The 23,749-nt window shown below is 54.8% G+C and overlaps 2 protein-coding genes across 3 annotated transcripts in view; one reads left to right on the forward strand and one right to left on the reverse strand.

Annotated features, from left to right (window-relative positions):
- The window catches only part of stxbp1a (syntaxin binding protein 1a), a 29,699-nt gene extending 26,218 nt beyond the window's left edge, over window positions 1–3,481 (reverse strand). For both annotated transcript variants that reach the window (XM_088940309.1, XM_088940308.1), the window contains exon 1: window positions 3,290–3,481. In XM_088940309.1, coding sequence (XP_088796435.1) covers window positions 3,290–3,326 — 37 coding nt within the window. In that variant the 5' untranslated portion in view covers window positions 3,327–3,481. The remainder of the gene's footprint in view (window positions 1–3,289) is intronic.
- Window positions 3,482–8,061: 4,580 nt separating this feature from the next.
- The window catches only part of LOC148816282 (protein Niban 2-like), a 43,125-nt gene continuing 27,437 nt past the window's right edge, over window positions 8,062–23,749 (forward strand). The window contains exon 1 of the mRNA XM_088940310.1: window positions 8,062–8,526. Within this exon, the coding sequence (XP_088796436.1) occupies window positions 8,472–8,526 (55 nt within the window). The 5' untranslated portion in view covers window positions 8,062–8,471. The remainder of the gene's footprint in view (window positions 8,527–23,749) is intronic.

Genomic DNA, 23,749 nt, shown 5'->3' on the forward strand with positions numbered 1-23,749 from the left:
GGGCAGGAAGCCATCTGTCACACAGCTGCCAGTTTTGCGCGAAATATTGGGGGGCTATTTCGCACTGAGCTACGTGGGTACAGGTAGCTCCTGTGAGCCACAATGGCTGGCTATAATTAGCGTGCAAAAGGAAGGTGTGTTCTTAAGAAGAACAATGATCTTTGCCATCATCATGTGCCATCTTCCATCTTCCCTGTCCTGAAGGGACTGTACTCCGATCCCGGTGCGAGATCCTTGTGTGATGATGAGGATGGGACATTCAGAAGTTACCAAAAAAAAAACAGCCAGGAGGTTTAATAAGCCTGAGCCCCTCTGTAAGTGAATATAGAGTACTGCGATCCCACTCAAAGGAACACCTGCTGCATGACATCATAATGCAATTACTACCACCACCACCCCCGGACACGCCCCCTGAGGTACACTGCATCCTGGGAAATGTAGTCTTTTTTTGCCTCAGCTATTTAAATAGTGAGAAGTAACCTTAACCCGCGCAAATACTTATTAGCATGCTCTCTTACTACAACTGACAGTAAGAAAACCTCCCTTCATTTATTCATTTTCCTTTCAAGAGGGAATTTAAAAGTTAGACAGGTTCGGTATGAGATCTGTAGAACCCAGCTCTTCATCAGAACCTTAAACATATATCCTGTGCCAATGGAACTGAATTTCAAGAGCAAACACTTACCAACTTGATTAGTTGTGGATTTTATTGTGTCTACAGAATAAAAAATACACAGAGCACCAGAATACTGCGTATGAATTTACTGTTTGTTTGTAAATGTTAGCCAATTACCAAGTTGGGCACTGTACTACCTTAAATGATTAAAAAGCGACTTGTGATGTTATTGTGCTCTAAAAACGCCACGGGCAGCTTTCATTATATGAAACCCTTCTGCTGTGTTTGAACAAAGACGAGCAGCTGAGGTAGGGGCTGACAGCGAAACCAGATTATTTGGAAAGCCCACCCGCAGGATAGCAGACGGTGTGCCGTCCAGGTGTCGCCCACAGAAACACGCAGCCGGCTCACAGCTCCCATGCGCGACCCCGCTACCTCTGGAGCACGAGAGCACATCGGCCAGCCCGGAGCGCGCACACGTCAATCGCGTGACTCCTAGCCCCACGGAGCGTGGAAACCGATCTGGATCTGGACTCCTTGAGCGCTCGGGCCAGCGTCTGGAGAGTCCACAGACTCTCTTTATCCATTTAATGGGGTTTTGATGCGCAAGTGCGCAGTCTGGAGTGTGTGAGGGTTTTTTTTTTTTAAATAAACGCGGCCCTGCTCAGCAAAGGAACCAGTAATATGTTTATTCCCTGCCGAACAGAGATGGCGTGTGTCCGGCAATTATTTCGTTATTAGCGCCGACGATACAGGACGCCGCTGTAGCCTCCACCGTTTGCCTGGCGGCGAGTGTGAAGCGGCACCGTCAGTTCAGGGGGGGCTGTGTGCTGTAGCAGAGCCGCTCAGCAGAACCCGTCCGGCACCGGCGCTGGAGAGCATCTGTGCGGCGCGGGAGGGCGAGGCGAGAACACTGCGATTGTATCAGCGCGGCTTCAGTCCGTCGGCGATGACAATAGCTGTCATTAACGCCGATCCTGTTTCACATCATATTCTTGCTTTTTTTTTTTGGAGGAGGAGGAGGGAGGGAGTGAGATGGTATTGTGGTTTATTTCTCACACCAGTGTTGAGGTTTTCAATGGCAATGCTGATCCGTGGCTGTGAAGTGCGAGGTGCTTCCTGGCGGTGTCCTTCCCCTGTTATTCTGCTGCCAAATCTCCGTGGGCTGAAGGAGAACTACCCGCGCCAGCCCCCTTTCTCCACGCTGCGCCACCTCATTGATCCGCGGCCTGAGAGTCGGTCACGCAGCTCCGACAGCCCCCGCACACTCCAGCGGCCCCGAGCTGGGACAACGAGACCCGCCACTGACGTCGAAGCCGCCTGCCCACAGCTGTCAGAACGCACACCCGAACCGAACCGAACCACCGTCCGCCTTCGTATTGCTTTGAACAGCAGAGAGGCTTAGTTAGTACGTGTCTCAACACGCGTTGGGAAGCATGCACCTATAGCTCCGATTCACGGCATCTACTCGGTCTTTAAAACCAGTTTTGGAGATCGCCCGTTATCGGCACTGAGCTGTGCCAGGAACTGGAACAGGCTCGTCTTGTGATTCCTTGCCATAACGCAGAGTTATTATAAACCCTCGTGTTGATTTTTTACAAGGCGATTAAATAGCGTAAGACCGAGAAAAACGAACAAGCATAAAGGGCTGCCTGCGCGTCAGATGGCCAGGTTGTACGAGGGCGAACGTGCGGAGAGCTCTAATCCCCAGGGAGAGTACAGATAGCCTCGCCATTGATGGCTATAATTCTCTCTGAAATGGACACGCTGATAAAGAAGCAATTTACCACCGCACAGTTCAGTAGCACTGCGCAAGGGACGTTTCAAAGCGGCAATTTCCCTCGAAATAAACGCGTCGCCACCGGAGAGGATGAGACGAGGCAGGTTTCACTCCTCGGACGAGTTTAGCGGCGGTTCCTCTGCTAAACCACAATTTCTACCCCGGCAAGAATGCCCGTTCTGGGTTGCGCCGGTGGAAGTCACCGAGCCGCTTACGCGCGAATGGTATTTTTCGTCGAGGGACGTCAGTGATCGTGGGATTATCAGCGACACCTGAACGAGTGCCCATCGTTGGAGGAGAAAAAAAAAAATACCGTACGTTGTCGATTGAACTTCAATGGGCGAGGCTCCGCTACACTGGAGCTGGGGAAAATTATCGCCGCAAATTTGTGTCCGTCCTCAAATGACGGGACCTGCGAGGTTTTACCGACAGGCGTGCGAATTAGAAACGACCCCCCTTGATTTACGCCGTCAAGACACACGAACGCCCTGCGCCGCATCGACGCTCTTTTCCAAAGCCCATTTGAAAAGGATGGGCGGAGGTGTTTTTTTTTTTAAATAACCCCCACCACCACCCCGGTCCAGTAACCAAGACGGAAAAGGAGAGAAGCAGCAATAAAATTAATACACCCCCCCCCCCCCCAGCCCGCCCCACGACACAGCCCCCTTGCAGGGGAGAGACCAAAATGCGCATCCGCACCGGCCGGGTCGTGCCGGACATGTCAGGGGGACCTGCCGTGAGATTTCTGCCGGAGCCGCCGCCGCCGCATCCCCGGCGACATCGCGTTTATCCCAGCCCGGGCCCCCCGCAAAAACGCAAACCAGCCAGATTTTTCGCCCGCCCGCCCCTGCAATTGTGCACAAGGATGACGGAAAAGAAGGCAGCGCGCTTACTTTCGCCGACCACAGCCTTCAGTCCGATGGGTGCCATGACGGTTGTGGAGAGGATCTGCCCGGTTGTGTCTCTCGTCGTTGCCGCTGTTCCTGCCTGCCCTCAGCCGGAGAGAGGATGTTCACCGCGCATCGCAGCTGACTGCGGGGATTTCAGTGGAGGCGCTACGTCACCGCGCCGCCGTCCAATCCCCCGCCTCGTCCCCTCACCCCCCCGCTTGAAGCAGCTCCCCCCCCGGCCGCGGCTGCTCCGCTCTGTACCGCAGCGGTGCGGGTCTGGGGCCGAGCAGAGCGCACAGCCAACCACTACAGCGACAACAGCCGCTGGTCTCATCATGTTCAGCCCGACGAGTTTACAGGTCAGTTCTCGGACATCGCCGGGCCCACTAGCGACTCCGGGGGAGCTGGCTGTATCTTGGACTTTGAAGAACTTTGCAGGTTCGACCGATGAGCCTTCTGTGTGGAGTTTGTATGTTCTCCTACGGCTCCTGCCCCCTGCCTCCCAGAGCCCTCCTGGCCCACACTGGTGTCCTGACAGACCCCAGGAGTCCCGTCCAGACTCTAGTCCAGGTTGTGCACATTAAGGAGCTGAATCTCTTTAGTTAGGAAAAGAGGGGGGTCAGGAGGGAAGCACACAGCCATCACATATCCACGAGGGCGACAGAAAGGGGGCGTATGAGGGTCAGCCGGAGCTCACACAGCTGAATGACGAGGTAGAGTGCTTAGCCGCGATGGCAGGAGGTGTTTCTCTACACAGAGAGTGGCAGGAGCGTGGAACAGGCTGCCTGGCATTGTGTGGTGGAACGCAGCAGGCTGGGATCTTGCAGGAGTCCTGCGACTGTGGTGGAAAGCCACTCGGCTGTTGGGGGGTTGTAGCCAAGACCGGGGTGTCCCGATTCCTAGGCGACTGTGGGTCTTGAGTTTCGGCGCGCTGACGCGGTCAGTGCGGAGGAGGTTGATGACCTTGTCCTTTTCCACGCTGTGTGGAAAAAACCCGTGCACGCTTACTACCACTTCAGCGCCCTCATCATCCTGGCAATTAAGTATTTTTTAACTGTGATCCGCAGCACGATGTGTTTCTATGACTTAAAATGCTTACACTCGGATCGGAGATTAGATTCGGGTTAGTTTAATTCTTGGAAATTGACCGGGTGTGTTTATATGTCTGCTCAATACTTAGCGAGGATTCTGGAAGAGAATTAAGGCTGTGATTTTCGCCGAATCCTGGCGAGAGAAGCGAAGGGGGCTTTATTTCAGTTATTAACTGTAGTTAAATATCAGCACGGTTACAGAGAACTTTGCGAATGCTCACTTTTTTTAATACTAAAGTTCCTTTCCTTTTTTCACATTCGCTACCAGGTGTACACGCTTACAATTATTCACAGCGTTATCGAACGGATTTAAGGATTTATTCACAAGCTCCTGCTGAAAACCACAGCTTGGCAAAAAAAAAAGGTCCCTCCAAACCCGGAAGAGGGACAGAATTCCCAGGAAAGCACAGGAAATCGGAGCGGCCATTTTCACCGGTCATTGCAATACCCGAAACTGCCCACACGAGGGGGGTAGAGACCAGTTTTTCCTGTGCCTTTCCTAGCGAGGTGCCAGCTTCATGCGAGAACTTCTCGTGTGCAGTAACCGAGCTGAATTTCAGGTGTGGATCCGGGCGTGCCCCTTTTAATGGACGGAGCGCTGAGCGCCACTGCGTGGAAACACGTTACTTGATTACCGGAGACGGCTAAAATACAGGATCGTCCATTGTTCGACGTTCGTCATTTCCATTTACAACAGACTTTGTTTTCACTTTCGCCATGAAAATTGCAAAGCAGATCTGGCTAGCGACGGTGAGCGTGCACCCTGTATGAGCAGAAAACAAGAGCAGAACACATTTGGCTGTGGAAAAAGCTGCAACTATTTTTTTCCCCACTCCAAGTTTTAGAACCGAGTTCGCTAGCTTTCCGTGCCTGCAAAGCCAGCCCGTAGCTGCACGGCGTGACTGCGCCCAGCAGGGCGAGTCCGGACGTGCGGGTGCTCCTGGCTCCTTCTCTGCAGTCCTGTTGCTGGGGGGGCTGGTGTGTCAGGGCTGTTCAGAGCAGCTGCACCTGAAGAGATGGAAGGAGCTGTTGAATTGGACCCATAAAGCCAATATTGAGCTGATCGAAAGTAAGTTTAAAAACTGAATTGGATTTAAAACCTTCTTGACACATATTCTCTCTACGATCCAGACAGCCCTGCAGTGGACACACTGACCCTTCCAGGACCAGGACTGGACAGCCCTGCTGCAGATACACACTGACCCCTCCAGGACCAGGGCTGGGCAGCCCTGCTGAAGATACACACTGACCCCCCCAGGACCAGGACTGAACAGCCCTACTGCAGATACACTGACCCCTCCAGGACCAGGACTGGACAGCCCTGCTGGAGATACACTGACCCCTCCAGGATCAGGACTGTACAGCCCTGCATCAGATACACACTGACCCCTCCAGGACCAGGACTGGACAGCCCTACTGCAGACACACTGACCCCTCCAGGACCAAGAATGGACAGCCCTGCTGCAGACACACTGACTCCTCCAGGACCAGGACTGGACAGCCCTGCTGCAGAAACATACAGACCCCTCCAGGACCAGGACTGGGCAGCCCTACTGCAGACACGCTAACCCCTCCAGGACCAGGACTGGGCAGCCCTGCTGGAGATACACTGACCCCTCCAGGACCAGGACTGTACAGCCCTGCATCAGATACACGCTGACCCCTCCAGGACCAGGACTGGACAGCCCTGCATCAGATACACTGACCCCTCCAGGACCAGGACTGGACAGCCCTGCTGCAGATACACTGACCCCTCCAGGACCAGGACTGGACAGCCCTACTGCAGACACACTAACCCCTCCAGGACCAGGACTGGGCAGCCCTGCTGGAGATACACTGACCCCTCCAGGACCAGGACTGTACAGCCCTGCATCAGATACACGCTGACCCCTCCAGGACCAGGACTGGACAGCCCTGCATCAGATACACGCTGACCCCTCCAGGACCAGGACTGGACAGCCCTGCTGCAGATACACTGACCCCTCCAGGACCAGGACTGGACAGCCCTGCTGCAGATACACTGACCCCTCCAGGACCAGGACTGGACAGCCCTGAGCAGCATGGACTGAATGACCCTCCTGTGTAACAATTCTTATGGCCTTATGAATAGACAGATTCAATGAATAAACACGATAAATACCATGCGTAACTTGCCCATGATAAAACCCAACGGAATAATCAACAACATTTTATTACTTGTGTAATTAAATTATATGACTTTATCGTTGTAACGCATTGTTTAGTGTGTCTTTTGATGAAACTAAAGCAGGCACAGGCCAACAGAAAGCCACTGGGAGGGCAACTTCACACTGGGACAGCCAGAAGCCCCGAGAGAGCTCGAGAGGTCTGTCAGAAGCGATGTCCCAGGACGCTGCCTGGCTGTATTATTCCTTATCTCCGGCTGTCGAGAAAACGAACATTAAGGCAGTATCATCTGATGGCCCTCCACTCATTTCATTTCTGAAAACGAACATATGAAGGACTTAAAAACACTGTGAAAGCATTTCCCCCACCATTCAAAGACGAACATTTCCGTTGCTGGAAGAGCCATTAGTGATTTTTTTCATGGCGTTCTTTAATGGGGACATTCCACCAGGATACAGAGGCGCTGCCGCAGTTAAACGAGCTGTTCCCTACCAGAGAAGAGGTATCCCCAGAAGCCAGTGGTTAAGTCCCGGCTGGAAGCTCGAGTTCTGGCCTCAGACTGAGTGTGTGAGTGGAAAGGGCGAGAGACCTCAAGTGTTGTACTACCGACAGTCTGGCCTTCCTCCCATATGGTTAAAATGAGACATGTAATCTCATCCTGCGGCCGTTTACAAATATCGGGAAGAAAATAATGCAGCCCGAAGAAGGGTAATGGTAGAAAAATACACACTGGGTACAACTCTGAGACCCGCCTGCGCTACATTTCCTGAAACACAGAGATGAACTTCTGTACACTTGGGGGTCTGCTCACGGTAGCCCCCCCCCCCCCCCTCTGTGGACCCCAAGAGCGGTTAGAACACGTTCTGTGCCACGAAGACACAGCTTTAAAGCCTTGTTTTAGTTCACTCAGCTTTTGGGGGAACCCCCTTCACCCCACCCTTGTCACTGTGTGTGTGTGTGTGGGCGGGGCAGCTCGGGCAGCCCGTTAGCAAAACCTTTAAACCCCCCGAATAACCCTGAGCCGGTAACAATCAATAATGATCAAAGTGTTTGTTTTTGTTCAAGCAACAGATCTCCGTGATCGCATGGCACTATCAGGCACTGAAGGCGACTTCTGAAGTTGATTGAAAGCAGGAGCAAAATAAAACCCTTCTGTAAACGTGAATACTATATTCCTTTGCAGCGTACAGAAATGAATCCGGGGCAGTCATCGTCAGCTGCTTACGCGGCCTGCTGTATATTGAACTTTTCGCTTGAAGAATAAATGTACTCTTAACCATTAAAATGGGACTATGAAAGGCCCCTTTCAAGTGTAGCAGGGGAGCAGCAAGGGCGGTGTTATTAACTCCTCGAACTCCAAGCCCTGCTCCAAGGGCACAGTGTTTAACTGTACTCATGGGGTGGGGTGGGGGGCGGATTCGAGAGAAGGTCTCGGCTCAAGCGGCCCGTTTCGTGGTTTTTTTCCCCCTTAATTGCCGCTTTCGTTGAAACCACACCTTCGGAGCTGCTTATCCTAACAAGTCGAGCGGGTAATGACTCAGTCGGAGGGTGTGGCCGCGGCGCGGCGGAGACGGGACTGGAGCAGAGGGCGAGCCGACATCGGGGTGCCCGGAGTGCGCGTTGTGCTCGGCTTGGCTCTGATCTAAATCGAGAATTCTCCGTGCGTCCCGTCCCTGGGCGGCGTTTTCTCTCTGGATTATTCGTTTTGAGGGGAGAAGGAGAGGACGACGAAGGAGGAGGAGTACAATAAGTTTTTTTTTCGCCTCTATGGTTGATTTTTTCGGGTTAGTGTTTTGTTAAGGGGGGGGCAGCACCTGGTTTTCTCTCTCCCCCCCCCCCCCACACACACACACCACTGACCCCACACCAGCACCGGTGAGGGGGTAAGAGCGGGCGAAGCGAGTCCGAGAGTCCGGTGGGCTTGTGAGCAGTGTACCGCCGTCGTTGCTATGGGGGATGTGGTTTCTACACACCTGGACGACAGCAGGAGGGAGATGATCACAGGTAAGTCGGAGAGCGACTGCGGCACGGCTGTGATCTGAGCTACCCGGCCCGGGGGACTTGCTGAACCGCCGCGCAGAGTTAACGTGGCTTTTTTTGTTTTCGGGAGGGCGGCGGGTCTGGCTGAACTGCAGCTTGATGAAAAGAGACTTTGTGTCTCTCTTCGCTGTGCGGACGCTTCCGAGCTCCACCGTGTGTGTGTGTGTAAACGCTCCCAGCTCGTTCCCACGGTTTTCCGAACGGATTTGGCAATAACTGGCTCGGGCTGAGGTGGGCGTACGGAGGGAGAGACACCTCACCTCAAGGTGGACGAGCCAGTTTTGCCCTGAAAACAACGCTGAGACTTTTCTTTTTTCTTTTTAAACTTCGAAAAGTGGGTAGGGAATCGGGTTGGACTTCAGAATTAAAAAAAAAATGAAAGAGGAGACTGGGGAGGTTGTGAGTTACAAACAGGAAGGGTGTCTTTTATTTTTAAATAGTAGCAGACTTCTCCGTGTCCCGCACCGTCAATACGTGTTAATGGTGCGTCTTTGACAGCGATAATGGCTGATTTGTGACCCGTCTACCAGGGTTACACGGAAAACGCCTTGTGCGACTCGCGGCGTGGTGATTCTCAGGTCTGTACGCGTGTAGCTCTTCTCTCTCTCTCTCACACACACACACTTCTGCCTTTCACGCAACGTGTGCCCGTGTTGCAGAATGTTACTTCCCTGTGTTATCCGAGCCGGGTCGTGGAAGGTGGGCTTGGTCGATGACAGCCGGTAATGAGGACACTTAAACAGCGGACAATTAGACCCCAGCTGCGTGGTTACTGGGCTCCTGAAGACCGCGACGTGACGGCGGCAGCCCGCCTCTCTGGGGGTACTGAAGTCTTGCAACACAGTCGCCAAGCGCCCGGGCAGCAAGAGATGGGAGCTCCTGACACGCCGCTGGGTTTCAGGGTCCCCCAGCTGAAGGCAGGCTCTTGTGTTGTCGGGGGGTTTGTTAGGGGCAGGACGCACCCGGAATCCCACCCACGGGCCCTGCTGCTCAGGAGGAGCTGCTGTGCAATCCTGCAGAGAGAGCTCCCGTTTGCTGCTCTTTCTGCTGCTGGTGCTGGTGGTGGTGGTGGTGGGGGGGGAGTGCTTTACCTGGCTTATAATAAGCGCTGCCGGTGCATCATCCAGGCGGGGGGAGTCCCTATGACCTGTAAAGCGCTTTGAGTGGTGTGTCCAGAAATGTGGTATGTAAGTGCGAGGATTATTATTATTATTGTAACGGGTTCGGGTTCTCGGGCTTGTGCCCTCGGGTTCGTCCTTCTCCGCATGGGCGTGAACCCGCGTTGCTCAGCGGGGGTCTTGCCAGCTATGCCACAGAAGACCTTCCTCCGCCTGGGATCCCTGTTATGCACAGGGGTGTATTTGCTACATTATTATTATTATTATTATTATTATTATTATAATAATAGGGTTCTGCAGAGCAGGAACACCCCCCTCCCCTCCCCCAATCCGCCATGCTTCCATCTTCTGTCAGAAAGTCATTTGTCCTGGAAGTGCAGGGGCCTGAGAGTGCTCCCCTGCTCCCCCTGCTGGAGGGGCAGGAGCGTGTCACAGCTCACCACCAGCAGCCAGCCTCCCCTCCAGCCATTCCCTTCCCTGTCCCTGCTGCGTGTGTCTGTGGGAGGGGGGGAGCATGCTAGCAACTTATTTTAAGGAGTCTATTTTAAGGCCCCTGTCCCAGGGCAGAAGCGAGTGCAGTTCATCTCCCGCTCCCCCCCGCCCCTGCCTGAGGGATCCCGTCCCGGGACGAGGGGGGGTCACTAGATGGGTCACATTAAACGCTGGAGTGGGCAATCGCGCCGCACAGCTTATATCAACCCTATGTAAACTGCTGTTTGTGCCTCCTCCCGGTTGTGCCTGGTGTTGTGCCACAGTTGCCAGTTGCTCTCACTGAGCAGGCCTGAGGCAGCTTTCTGATTTCTACCGCAGGGCAGCCGACCAACCCAGAAGGACTGGAACCCCCCCCCCAAACACACACAGGCATTATATGACCAGGCTGATGACAGTGAAGCGGGTGTCAGAATCACACAGGACAGTGCGGTTGATGCTATCGGCAGGCAGCCCGGCAGGGCCTCTCTCTGTGAGTTTGAAAGAGTTCAAGCAGGGAGCTGCGTCAGCATGCGTGGGCTGCAAAGGAACGAGTCAAGCTTTATTCCCTGCAGAAAAGAGAAGGAAGGGATCGCGACGTTTCGGCTGCGAAGCCTTCCTCGGGCGTGAACGTTGCGTTTCTTCGGCTCTGGTCCGCCTGGAGGGATCAGGTGTCCCCCTGCGCAGCGGAGCCCCATAATGCCCTGTCTGTGCCCACGCCGTGTGCCATCCTCGGGCGGCGTCTGGCCACACGGCGGCGGAGGAGATGGGCGGCTCGGGCTGTCCCTTTTTTTCGGTTGACGCCTGAAGTTCCCCGTCTGGTGAGACACCGCTCCGCCGTCCAGAGCGCCTCCGGAGTTTCCGACCGCAAGCACAAAAACACTTTTCCCTGGGCATTCCTGGAATTCCACAGTCGGGCTCGTTACTCGGCGTCTGCTGGCCCTGTGAGAGCCGGAGCGCTGGGGGGAGAGATGGAGGCGGGGGGGCACACTAGACCTGTGGGTTCAGCACCAGGCGCAGCTGTGGGTTCTGGCCCAGCCCAGTCAGCACCTGGAGCAGCTATGGGTTCTGGCCCAGCCCAGTCGGCACCGGGTGCAGGTGTGGGTTCTGGCCCAGCCCAGTCCGCACCGGGTGCATAAGGGCTCTCTCTGCGGTCCCACTGTTCGGGCTGCCGGTCCGGTCCGGATACGGGCTCTCTCTGCGGTCCCACTGTTCTGGGAGCAGATGGAAAAAAGCCGTGCGATTGGAGGGATCTGATGCCCCCTGAGGTGGGGGTAGCGGTGACCTGCCCTTATAGAGCAGTGATCCAGTAGTCCAGGAGAGGGATTTCCAGCACACAAGTGCGCGGCCCTCGCTTGTCCCCGACTTGCCAGCTGCCTTCTATCCCAGCGCCTGGCTGGGCCCCCGGCCAGCTCTTCTCCTCCGAACTTGGCCGCTTTTTAAACCGGCCCCATTTCATTCCTGGAGGGCGGGGCAAAGGCTTGCCTGATGGCCATGACCCCTGCCTGCGGACCTGCTTCTCGATCCTGTGCCGACCGGCACGGCTCGCTGGCGCCGGAACCGATCAGCTGCCTGGTCTAGATGTCCTTCAGCTCTTAGTTCTCGATTTCGGGAATGGAAATAATTCCCCAACTGCTTGCTAATGTTCCCTGGTCTCTGACTAAGCCGCTGTTTAAACAGGCAGGTATGACTGTGCATGAGAAACTGGTTCCCCTCCAGTCGGTGCTTCTCCAGCCCTGCAGCTCAATCATTAACGCAGGGCTCAATAATTAACCCACTTGCACATCTCATTCATTCTCCTTTAGAGCCTCGAGTTGGAACAGGAAACCCGCTGGCCTCGCGTTGGGCAGGGTGCAGCGGCGCGGGCAGGCGGCTGGCGCTGTGCGGACCTGCTGCCGGGAGAACCGGGTCAGGGTGTGGGGGCTGTGCAGATGGCGGGGGGGGGGGGGGCAGGCCCAGGGGCCGGAGGGAGGCGATCTCGGCTGCCTCCCAAGACAAACCGACACGGGCCGTGCGATAATGGGGCCTTTATGTAATCCCAGCAGCGCGCTGCGGCGGGCCGGCAGACAGCTGCGGCTTTGTGTCCCGGGACACGCTCTCAGTCCGGCTCCGAGAGGCTGCTCCCCGCCCGCCCCGTCACCTGCAGTATGGGCCGGACCTCCTTTCCTAATATACTGGCCTTTCAGACAGATTTTCCTACCCTTTGCTTTTCGGATTCGCCCTCATAGCGAAAATCGCCAAAGGATATCGTCTGTCTCTCCGACGCCGAAGACTCAAGCTCCTGTCCAGTGATTCTTTCCCCCCCCCAAGTCCCTGTCCGTCTCCAGGGACTCAAGGACGGGGCCAGACTGGTCCGATCACGCCCATGCTGACGGAACCAGTTGCCCCTTTGCGGCAGGCGTTAGGCGGCTGATGGTTCGAAGGGACTGTTTGGACTGGGGTGTCTGGGAGAGGAAGCCCTCCAGCAGTGGGACCAGGGCGTCGTCGGGGCTGTCCTGGATGTGGCCGCCCGTGACCGGGCCGTGTTGCTGGGCCTGCGGGACAGCCGGGCAGGGGTGGGGGGACAGGCTGCGGACGGGCACGGGGCAGCGGTCTGGCCTGTGCAGGGAGGGGCTGGCTCAGACACACCCAGCTCGCACACACAGGCCCCGTGTGACCGGAGCACGTAGCAGCATGCCTGGAGGGACTGGCACACACAGACACACACACGTGTGCCTACACGCTCGCAGATCGTCGTCTAGTCCTCAAGTGTTCACAGAAAAAGAGAGCGCTCCTCTGCTTGCAATGGATGATGTTTGAGCGTGCCCCTTTAGGTGCAAGTGCAGGGTGTTTGAGCGTGCTCCTTTAGGTGCAAGTGCAGGGTGTTTGAGCGTGCTCCTTTAGGTGCAAGTGCAGGGTGTTTGAGCGTGCTCCCTAAGGTGCCAGTGCTGGGTGTTTGAGCTCCTTGAGGTGCCTGTGCGGGGTGTTTGAGCGTGCTCCTTTAGGTGCTCTGCTAGTTACCTGGGTCAGCTAAACCAAGGATTATCAGACTCTTGGATGGGCCTAAAATACACAGCCTGACTGCTGGCTAAAATCTCTCTGCGGGAATCTGCACGTTTGTCCTCCGAAACGTTTCCTCACTGGAGTTCCAGCTGCAGTGGGGCGAAACTGTTTTCTCAGTAATCTGTTTCGCCTTACTTGAGCGATCGCAAAGCTGCCCTCTTTGTAGTGGCCTGGTCCGGTTTTCCCTTGTGTACTTTGAAGATAAGGCTGCTGGTTAACAGCACAGAACGCTGTCTGGCTGTCTGGTCCTCTGATCGGCTGTCTTAGCCCCCCGATCGCAGCCCCTTTGGCTGGTCCGTCCGCAGACGTCCTGTGTGGATCGCAGGGGCTGGGTTAGTGACTGGAGCTGGCAGGGGTGTTGGGTGCCGTTTTCAGTTATGTTTTTTCCAGCAAATCAGTCTTCATGCCAGCTGCCTGAGCTTGCCAGTACTCTTTGAAGAGAACTGAGTTGGAGCCGACACGATTTCACTAATAAGCAACAGAAGTCTCTTCTGTTTTGCGCAACAGTGCGTCAGCCAGGCTCGTCCGGTTGTCCATCCGTGTCCATCTGCTCCCTGCTCCGGCTCCCGGAGTCTTCCCGGTGCTGGCAGGACTCGGCGTCTTCAGCGCTCCCTTGAAGTTCCGCTCCTGGGCTATTATTATCGTTTCTTCCTTTCCAGCTGATTTGTCAGGAATTAATCCGCCCGCAGATCAAAAGGCTTCCACTGTCGGAATGGTTCAGCCTCAACCCGAGAGCAATTCCTGGAGCAATTAGGCAGGAACTGGAAGGGGGGGAATAAATAAAACGGAAAGGGAAGCCTGAGAAGGGCCACAAACATCCCGGCGGAGCCCGTGGGGCCACATTGTCCCTCCTCGCGGGACGCTTTGCTTGGGCTTTAAAGTTCGTCCTCAAAAATCCCTTCTTCCCTGCGCCACGGTTTCCTCGTTTGCTCGGCGGTTAACCTGCGGTCGCCAGCTGGGCGGGGTGGCGGCGCGAGGGGAGAGGAGGCCCTGGTGTGAGACATCTGCGCGGCGAGCCCAGCAGCGCCTGCAGGAGCGCCATCTTGGGATGGAGGACTGCCGCGGCCTCGCTTGACGGCCCCGTAGGTTCTCGGGTGGCCTGCAGGGGTCGCTGTTGCAGCAGCGAACCCCACGTATCCCGTTTGGCTGGGGCTTACGGGTCAAGCCGGGGGCCATTCCGGTGGCGTCTGTCTGGGCTGTGCAGGGCTCGACCGGAGAACAGCTCCTGCGAGTGGAGCCTCTCGGGAACCCCCCTGTGCGCTGATCTGGGGGTGCTGTAAGGCGTTTAGGGGGACAGGGAGAATACCCGTGATCAGGGGTCATAGTGCGCCCCTGCAGAGAGAGAAAGGCCTTGTGCTGCTAGCACTACTTGTGCACCGGAGGTCTCGTTTTGTGGGTCGAATACGATCGAGCGGAGTTGTGCCCTAATGTTGTGCGCGTGATTTGTTTTCTGATTGGAATGGTTTTCAAGGCTTATGGCCGTCTGCCACGTCTGATCTGCGGAGAACTGGCCGTAACCCCCAGCGCGCGCACCAACACGCACAGACCCGACTGCAGCCGTTTCTCCTCCAGGGCAAACAGACACTTTCACCGTTGATCTCCTCCTCTAAATAAGAGGGAAACAACTGGCTCTTCCAGGGTAGTTTAAAAAAAGGCAGCGCGCGCAGTGTGGGCGTTGTTAATAACACCGCGTCTCCTGCTTGCTCCTAGACCGACAGGATATTATACTGCGATCAGTGACTTTACTCACAACGCCCCCATCAGCGCTGTGCCCAGCATGCCTGCCAGAACACGATCCGTTCTCAGCTCTCTGTGTTTTGCACAGCGTCCTCCTGAGCGAGCTGTTCGAAGTGCCTCTTCTGGCAGCCCTGTTTGAGCTGCAAATCCCTTTTTGTCTTCTTTAGCTGAGTTGACAAGCGTGGGGGACACCTACAGTATTGTAATGGGGAGGAAGTAACTTTCACATCCAGACGAGAACCACACTTCCTCTAAAAAAGCCACAGGATTGCCTGCCTGCCCCCTGGGGCCCTGTGCACTGACGGCCAGAACTGTCTCTTCACCCCCCAGCCCGGACCTGAGCACAAACTGCACACAAACCTGCAGGCTGCTTTAGATGAGCTCAGTCAGTTATCCGTTGCTGGGGGTGGTATTGTGATCACGCTCTGCTTTTTTGCTTGTTTTGTTTGTTTCTGCTTTCACTCCTTTTGTGTTTTTGGCGTGCTGCCTTACTATTTGGGAAGTTCTTGGTGGAATGTATGAAGAAGCCAGGGGAGGAAGAAAAAGTGGGTGACACCCAGGGTGCAGAGCGCTGCGTCGCACTCATTTACCTCCCCATCTCACTTCCTGTTCCTGTGCGGTCAGACTGGAAGAGTGGCTTAGGAACTGTTTTCCTCTGAAAGCCTCTCTTAGCTTTGCGTATGAGGCCAGGGATGCCCCAGTCTGTCCCCGATGTCTCCTCGCTGTCCTTACTCAATCCGGTCTCTCCTCTGCCTTGGACTGTCTCATCGACCACTGCGTCTCAAGCCGAGCGCGCCTTTCAGATTCCTCCTTTGATCTCCCCCAGCCGTTTCCTGGTTGATCCCAGGAATTCTGCTTCGGAAGGGCAGGGCTTGTCCCGGAGCCCCGTAACCCTCTGCACAAGGATCCGCCTCCTGTTGGGGAAAATCAGTCCGTCGGTTTAATCGCGGGGAAGCAGAAATTTGAACAGTAGGCAGGGAGATCCCTGAAGCCCTGGAAGAATAGTGCTGTGGGCCATATGGGACATGGCGCAGGAAATGAGCTGGTAATTAAAATAAAAAACCCTTGCAGATGCTAGAAACGAGCCTCCAGGGGCTTCGCTGTCTTCTGCATGAGCTCACCTGACCCCCGGCTCTTGCATTGATTAGACCCCTCTAGTCCTTAGGTCCTTAATGAGTCATCTATTAGGGATTGTCGTAATGGATATGGGAAGGAAAGATTTAGCAGTTTAGGCCAGTAGAAAAGACAGAGGGTGATCTAAAACCGAGACTCTCATCTTGGGCCTTGGTGTAGAACAGATTGACTGATTGCAGGTACCGATATTGACAGCCCGACATCGAGTCCTGTACGAATCGGGGACGAGCCGTTTGCGCAGAGCGGAGTTGCTGCAGTTTGGTTTTCGGAGGGAGAGATGGAGTTGCTGCAGTTTGGTTTTCGGAGGGAGAGATCAAGGCTGGCAGCTGTGTCACCTGTGTGAGCCATTAGGAGGAGAAAGGGGTTAGGTTGCGCAGAGACCAAGAGACAGAGGGATCTGTTCGCCGCCCTGCGGCGTTGACAAGCGTTACACAGGCTGAAACAACACCCAGCATGCCATGGGAGCAGACCCTAACACCACAGCAGCAGGTAGGCAGACCTGATAGCACTGAAGTGTTGAGCCCTTAGTAGAGTAGTAGTAGAGGAGTTTATTGCTGTATGTACATGTGCATTGGTATTCTTATTCGTGTTGTGGAGAACAATGAATATGTAGTGGTTTAAAAAAAAAATGTGGTAGACCAAGCAAAAAGTGCATAGTGCAGATGTGCATTGAGTCTGGGGCATTGCAGTTAGTTGTTAAGGATGTGTATGGCAGTAGGGTTGAAAACGTGGTGACGTCTGGCTCTCTCTCTCACTTTTGTTACAAGCCGGGTCTTCTGCTAGAGGTGGAGCTGATGTGGCACTAGTGGAGGGTTCCAGTGTATTCGGAGGTGCCCGGGGCTGTGTGGATCCTGCCTCAGCTCCGGGAGATTGTCGTTTGCAAGGTTCAGACCCACAGCTGCCCCCCCCTTGCAGAACTGACACGACGCGTTAGTCACTCAGTGCCTGAATCAGACCCACGCCGTTCGAGAGAGAGCGTCCCCTCCCCCGCCCCCGCGGTCAAACGCATCTCCCTTTCTGGACCCGATTGTTTGGAGAGAGGGTCGATGACGGGCTTTCCAGGAACGAAGGCCCGCTGGAGAGTGTAAATTAACGGAGGCCTGCCGTAGATGAAGCTGAGAAAGCCGTCGCAGTCTTCCCAGCTGCGCTCCGGCTTGCCACGGTCGATTGACGGTGTGTACATTCTTTCCCGGTGACGCCGTCTCTTCCTGTCCACACCCTGGCCGGTGAGCCTGCTCTTGGTCTCTGCTCTGTTGTCACTCCCCGTGCAAACGTATGGGTGACCCGGAATCTCTCGGCCTCTGACTTTCCCTCGCTGAGCAACTTTCCCGTTTGGAGGGGGGGGAACTCTCCTTCAGGAAAGCATGTCCGTATTGGACAGCATCTGACGACAGCCAGTGGGTCAGACAGGGCAAAAACCTTCAAGAATCTGGGCTCTTGCTCAGATTGTGCTAAATAACTGTGCTCCTCAGGCTGTCGGGGCCGCAGCTCAGTTGAGTTTCCTCCCCCAGTTACGATTTTGGCGGGTGTGGAAATTCTGGGATTAGATTTATTCTGGGGACGAATGGTTGTCCAATCCCAGATTAGCATGGAATAAACCTGGACTTGTTCGAAGGAAAAGTCACACCTGAAGAAGGCTCAACGGCCAAAACATCCTCTTCTCTTTTCAGCAGGGAATAAACCTTTACTTCTTCCTTTGCAGCCTACGCCTGCTGACGCAGCTCCCTGCTTGAACTTCTTCATCCCAGAGTAGATTTGTTCTCTGTCCTGTTAAGTGACACCGCTTTCATGTGACAGTGACAGTTGCACCGCCGTTGCAGGGAGCGCCTGACCCAGATCGCGATCGTCCCGTGTCTAAACGCTGGGCAGGGCAGTTTCATTTTTCACTGCTATCAGATATTGCATTCACTTTTTGAAACGGGAGACGGAGATGCCTTACCTTTTGCGGTGACATGTGACAGGAGCAGTGGGTGGGTCTGTGAGCCACGCAAGGTGCCTACAGGCTCTGGGAGATATCAAAGCAGCCTGGTGGTCTTCCTTCTGCAGCAGCCCGATACAGCAAAGGAAGAGCCGATGTGCATATCAGGTCCCCCCACCCCTGACTCGTGAGGTCAAAAAAGGATCTAATACCAGCTGTTAATTCACTTGCGATCCATATGCCACACGTTCACTAGCAGAGCGAGCGAGGCTCTGGAGAGTAGACCTCCATTTCCAGGGTGCATTGAGAAGGAGACGCTGGGCTCTGGGCTCTGTTCTTTGCAGTTGCCTCCTACGACTGCAAACCGCACGATAAACAAAGTATGCGGACGGCGTTTTGGATTTCGGAATGCATTTCCAGGCGTAGGGCTCCATTGTATTGTGGTTTTCATTGCACTGTCCAACCAGATGCGATCTGGATGTTCAGTGGTGCTTCTCATGATTGGGCACTAAGCCGGCAGAAGTGGTGCCTCGGTGCTGGAGACTCTGTGCCCAGTGTCCGTTCTCCGGGTTTCCTTTGGTTAATCAGCGCCCCCACTCATCACCCCCCCCCCCGTTCCAGCTCGCTCACCTGCCCTGGAGTGAAAGCTCTCCCTCCGCGGGCTCTTACCTGAGCGTGCTCGCAAGTACGCCCCCTTCGGAGCCACCTGGTGCTCCGCAGCCCGGCTCCAGCGCCTTTCCGCTGGGGTCCTGCTCCGTGCCCGAGCGGGGTTTCTGCTTGTGCGGGACAGCGGCAGGGTGTTTTTCGGTTTTCGCCCCCTAGGGGGCGAGGGCAGACGCCGCCCTTCCAGAGCCTGCAAACGCCTTGGCATGTGACTGTGACTTTCAAGGGCAGGCAGACGGCATCGCGGAGCGCTGCCACAATACCGACCTAAAAATAACCCTGCGGCCTTTATTTTAACGGTCTCTCCAAGACTTCCTGTTTCCAGTTCGCCAGCCGGATTGAATTGTGGGTAGGGCGACGGGCGCTGGCGCTGGTGGGCGTGGGCAGTGCCCGCTGGGAGTTCTCTCAGTTTGCTACCACTGGCAGACAAGCTGCTCGATTACAGCATGCCCTTCTAGGGGGGCCGGGGTGGGGGCGATGACGTGACGCCAACACACTGAGTCCGTGTCGTTGTTCCGTCACGCCTCGGAGGCTGGAGGGGACAGGGGAACACGAGCTAGAGGGCTCCAGCGGAACCAGTGTGGGAGTGGACGTCCGTTGAAAACCCAGGACAGGAGGCATCTCTTTACACCGAGGGTGGTGGGAGTCTGGAGCAGGCTGCCCAGCCGTGTTGCGGAAGCCCATACTCCTGGTTTCTTTCGGTAAACGGCCAGGCGAGAGTCTCGGGTCACTGAATTCCGAGTCGCCCAGCGCGCTGGATGGGCCGAATCCCTCCTCTCGATGGGAACCTTCCGGATGTGCCTGCTGGCTCCCCCTCCTGTGTCTTCAGTCCCAGGCCTGGGGAATCCCTAGGGAATAGTCTCACTGGGATGTACCGACAAAACACGCGACGCAACGTTTTCCTTTTATAGGGAAAAGCACACTCATCTCCCAATCCCGACAGATGAACAGGTGTTGTCGGGATGTGCTCCCGGCAGCCTCGGCTCCTTCTCTCCACACCAGCTGTGGCGCAGGAGAGATCAAAGGGCCTCCGTCCGCCTGCCAGTGTCGGATATCAAACCCGGATCTTTTATGGCACGAATCCGGGAAGAATAAGCACGGGGCTTCCGGCTGGTTGAAGAATCGGGAATAAGGCTCCGGGGATCTGCGTGGGTGTGGTGTGTTGATCTTCGGATGAGATCCAGGCCCTTTTAACACTAAAACAACCTGCAACTGCAATGGCAAATTGCAATTGGTTGGAATCAACAGATGTTGTGATGGTGTTGTTTTCTCGAAAGAGGGCTACAAAAATCGTTCCACACGCCATCCTCGGCGCCGATAAACACTCCTCTCTTGCTTTCGGTTGCGTGCACCCCCTGGTCATGGGCGCGCGCGGCGGGGAGCAAGGGAATCAAAGCTGATTCCGTGCTTTCCTGGCGCGGCGGAGCAGTTGCGGTGTTCCCAGAGCACAGAAACCGTCCAGCGTTTTGCAATCGTAAGCGATCAGCAGTTGCAGCTTGCGAGGAAAATGAGATCGCAGTAGGACGGTTTTCCCCCAAAAAATGGCCACAAGAAGAAATCCTGACCACTAATTACACTCGGAATCGTTGGCCACGTTCTGGTCAAACCCCAAAATACATCGGAAATTCAGATATTTTGCCCTTAATAATAGACTAAACCTAGACTTAGCATTATCGTTATGGATTTGGGTCCTTTTGCTTTTGACTATATGGGACTCAAAGATAGATGGATACTGGGAATTCTTTCAGCTGCCAGTGAGAAAACGATCAGGAGAAAATGGAGCAGTGGATCCGGGTGGTGGAGGAGATGCACCTAATGGAAAAGATCACCTTTTTCTCGGAGGTCACAGGCGAAAAGGATGAGCCAATACTGGCGCGCCTGGACTGGGTCTCAACCCCAGGGAGGCCTGGTTTGGTTCTGTGCGAGAGGATGAAGCCGTCTTCTGCCCAGACCGCTGGTTATGCGTTGCGTTTGGGCCGATGATGTTTCTAGATGTCGCCTCCCATCCGTGCTGACGTGATATAAATGGCTCATCATATATATATATATTAAAAAAAAAACATAATCCCAAAAAATGAAAGAGGAAGGAGGAAATGATGTGGCTTCGTCCATGTTGTGGTTGGAAGTCCGTCGTTCTGTAAGAAGTTGAAAAAGAGTCATTCACATAGGGGGATAGTTTTGCCAGGTGGGAAGGCGATCTCTGCAGCCGCTGTCAGTCGGACCCGCGCGCAGGCAGTCGCTCTCCCCTCCGTGTCCGCGCCACCCTCACCGGAGCGGAGCGCTTGGCGAGAGGCGAGCGGAGGGCCTGGGATTCCTCCGAGGCAGCCCGGGAAGCCAGCCCTTTTCCGGGGAAAGCCCTACGGAACGCTGTCGTTTCCTCCCCTGCCAGGCTTGCCGCTCTGTAGAGCTTTGAAACAACAGTGCAGCGTGTGTGTGTGTGTGTGTGGGGGGGGGTGAGGGGTGTTTAGGGTAATTAATGACACGTTTGGGTAGACGGGGCAGATGAAACGGAGCTCTGAACAGAACCTCCTGCAGCCGGTGGTCTTAAATCTGTCGGTTTTCAGCGCCTTTGGTGTCGATCTTGCTCCTTTTCTTTCTCTCTCTCTCTCTCCCTGCCCCTTTCTTTCAACTAGAAACCCGTCCCCTTCCCCTGCCTCTGCACAATTCTCTTTTATTCTCTCTAGGTCTAATTACAGTCCCCACCAGCGACTTTGAGGCGGATTTACAGCCTCACCCGCGCGAGCACAGAGTGGAAGGTAATGACAGGCTCTGCAGCTCGTTAGCCCCAGATGCGATGGGAAGGGGTTTAGGAGGTGGGGAAGGCGAGGGGGGCCTGCCAGCTACTGTCGGGCTCACCTGGGAGCCCTGTGGGTGCCCCTGCGTCGGTAATCCGGGAGATTGCCGCAGCATGGTATCAGCCGGATAAACTGCAGTGCTCTCGGTGGCGGTGCGCTGGGCGACGGCACAGTTTCTCGACGGTTTCTGGAAAACGCCAGCCATCCGCACTTTTCACATTTGCACTGTCGTTATCTTTGGTGGAAGGAGAAAGTTGACTGTGAGGAAGCTTTTCCGAGAAATTGTCACTTCTCGTGCATTTTTTTTTTTGTTTGTGCAAGAGAGGCACGATGGCGTGATTGCGTAGCCCCGTGCCGGAGAGTGGGAGGCTGTGCCTTCGCTGGGGATGATGTCCTTACAGAGAGAACAGAGAGTCCCACACCAGCGCTGTGCTGTGTCAGCAGCTGGCCAGCGTCACTGACCCTGACCACAGGCAGCATGGAGGTGGTGGTGGTGATGGGGAGGAGGGGTCATGCTTTTATCTGCTTCACCAGATTTCTGGTCTTAGTTCAGCATTTTCAGACTTGATCTGATTTTTTTTTGTGTGGTGTCATGTTGGCAAAATCCAATCGTTTCGGAAGCGGACGTTTTCTTGTTCGCATCTTTTCTTTTTTTTTGTTTGCTTGAAACATCCGCAGCTCCCTTTGTGACGGGAACCGTGGTTTAATCTCTTGATGCGATGGAGAGAAACTGTCCCGGGTCACGCGAGTGGCCTGTCTGAGGAGTGTGTTCCTTGAACGCGGAGTCAGTCGGGCGTTCCCGTGAAAGGCTAGAATCCTGTTGCTAGTGGCAGGACTATGCACGTTATTGTGCAGCCTTTTTAGCTGTCGTGTCAGTTTCTCAGTGCGTTGTGCGAAATTTAAAACGTGCTGCCTTAACAGGGAGGTAATGCAGCCGCGGCAAAACACCAAGCACAAAGCAGAGCACGCACAAACACTGCAGAATGTGGCCTGGCCCTGGAGCCCCCGCTATTATTGCACTGGGGTGTTGGGAGTAGTGGTGTTCAGGTGGGCTAATCCATCATGTCCTCTAGGCGTGTTTTAATGGGGTGGGCCTCGCTCTGGTTTGTCTGTGCAGTGCATTGAGTTGTTTGGGATGCTCCATGCTTATTTCAGGCTCCTTGTAGTCTGTGTTTATTTTCCAGCTGCCTGCCTCCCTTCAAGTGGTAATTTACAGCCATTGAGTCTTCACTAGGTCCCAATTTAGTGAAAAGCATTCATTGTCTGTGTTCATGCTGGCTTTATTATTGTTATTAACTATAATGATTTGAAACATTGCACTTGGGGTTCTTGTGTCCTACACACTGTACAGTAGATCTCCATTCCTTTGAAAAGGAGACTTGTCTGGAAGTCCTGCTGGGGAAAACAGATCTGTCTATGGGCGGTTTAAGCGTGTGTCACATGACTAAAACACAAACCTGGGAAATGAAGCCCTAGGCTTGTTGTATCTGTTATTAGTGCCTGGTTTAATAAGCAGTTAAGAAAGTGGGTTGTGGTGAGTTCCTGCCACGCGCTGGACTGTGGGAGAAGCTGTGGGTTGAGGCTCTGTGCTGAATGTGACACTGAAGGCCTCCCTGCTCTGGTGCTCTCCTTTGTCTGCAGTCACGGGCCCTCGTCAGAGCCTGACTGGAGGGCTCCAGTTTGGCCTGTCTGGGCACGGCTCTTCTCCAGGCTGACGCCCACTGGCACTTGCTGGCGTGTTTCTTGTCAACAGGTACGGCACTTACCTGCTTCACTGCAGAGATGCATGTGTCCAGCCCTACACCGGGTGAGACATGTAGGCTCACACTGCATTTGACTTGAGGCTGCCATTAAATTTACCTCCAGAAAGTGATGTGGCATCGCCTGCGCTGGCTTCTTGCCCTGGAGAAATGTGACATTATCCTCACTGGCACCGACTTCTTCCTCTGGCGCAGTGTGACATCATCTGCGCTGATGCAGTGACATCATGCGTGCTTGCACCGACTTCGTCCCCTGATGCAGTGTGACATCATCTGCACTGATGCAGTGTGACATCACCCTCACTGGCACAGACTTCTTCCCCTGGTGCAGTGTGACATCATCTGCACTGATGCAGTGTGACATCACCCTCACTGGCACAGACTTCTTCCCCTGGTGCAGTGTGACATCAGACATCATCCTCGCTGGCACGGTGTGATATCAGTCTGTGCTGGTAACCTGGGTTACTGTGACCACGCAGGTGCTCAGAGTCCCTGTGCCTACAGGAAGATCGTTTGTGCGAAGCTCAGCAAGAGCTGGTTTTGAACAACATC

Source organism: Atractosteus spatula, chromosome 23 (genome assembly GCF_055471065.1).
Source record: "Atractosteus spatula isolate fAtrSpa1 chromosome 23, fAtrSpa1.hap1, whole genome shotgun sequence".
NCBI lineage: Eukaryota > Metazoa > Chordata > Actinopteri > Semionotiformes > Lepisosteidae > Atractosteus > Atractosteus spatula.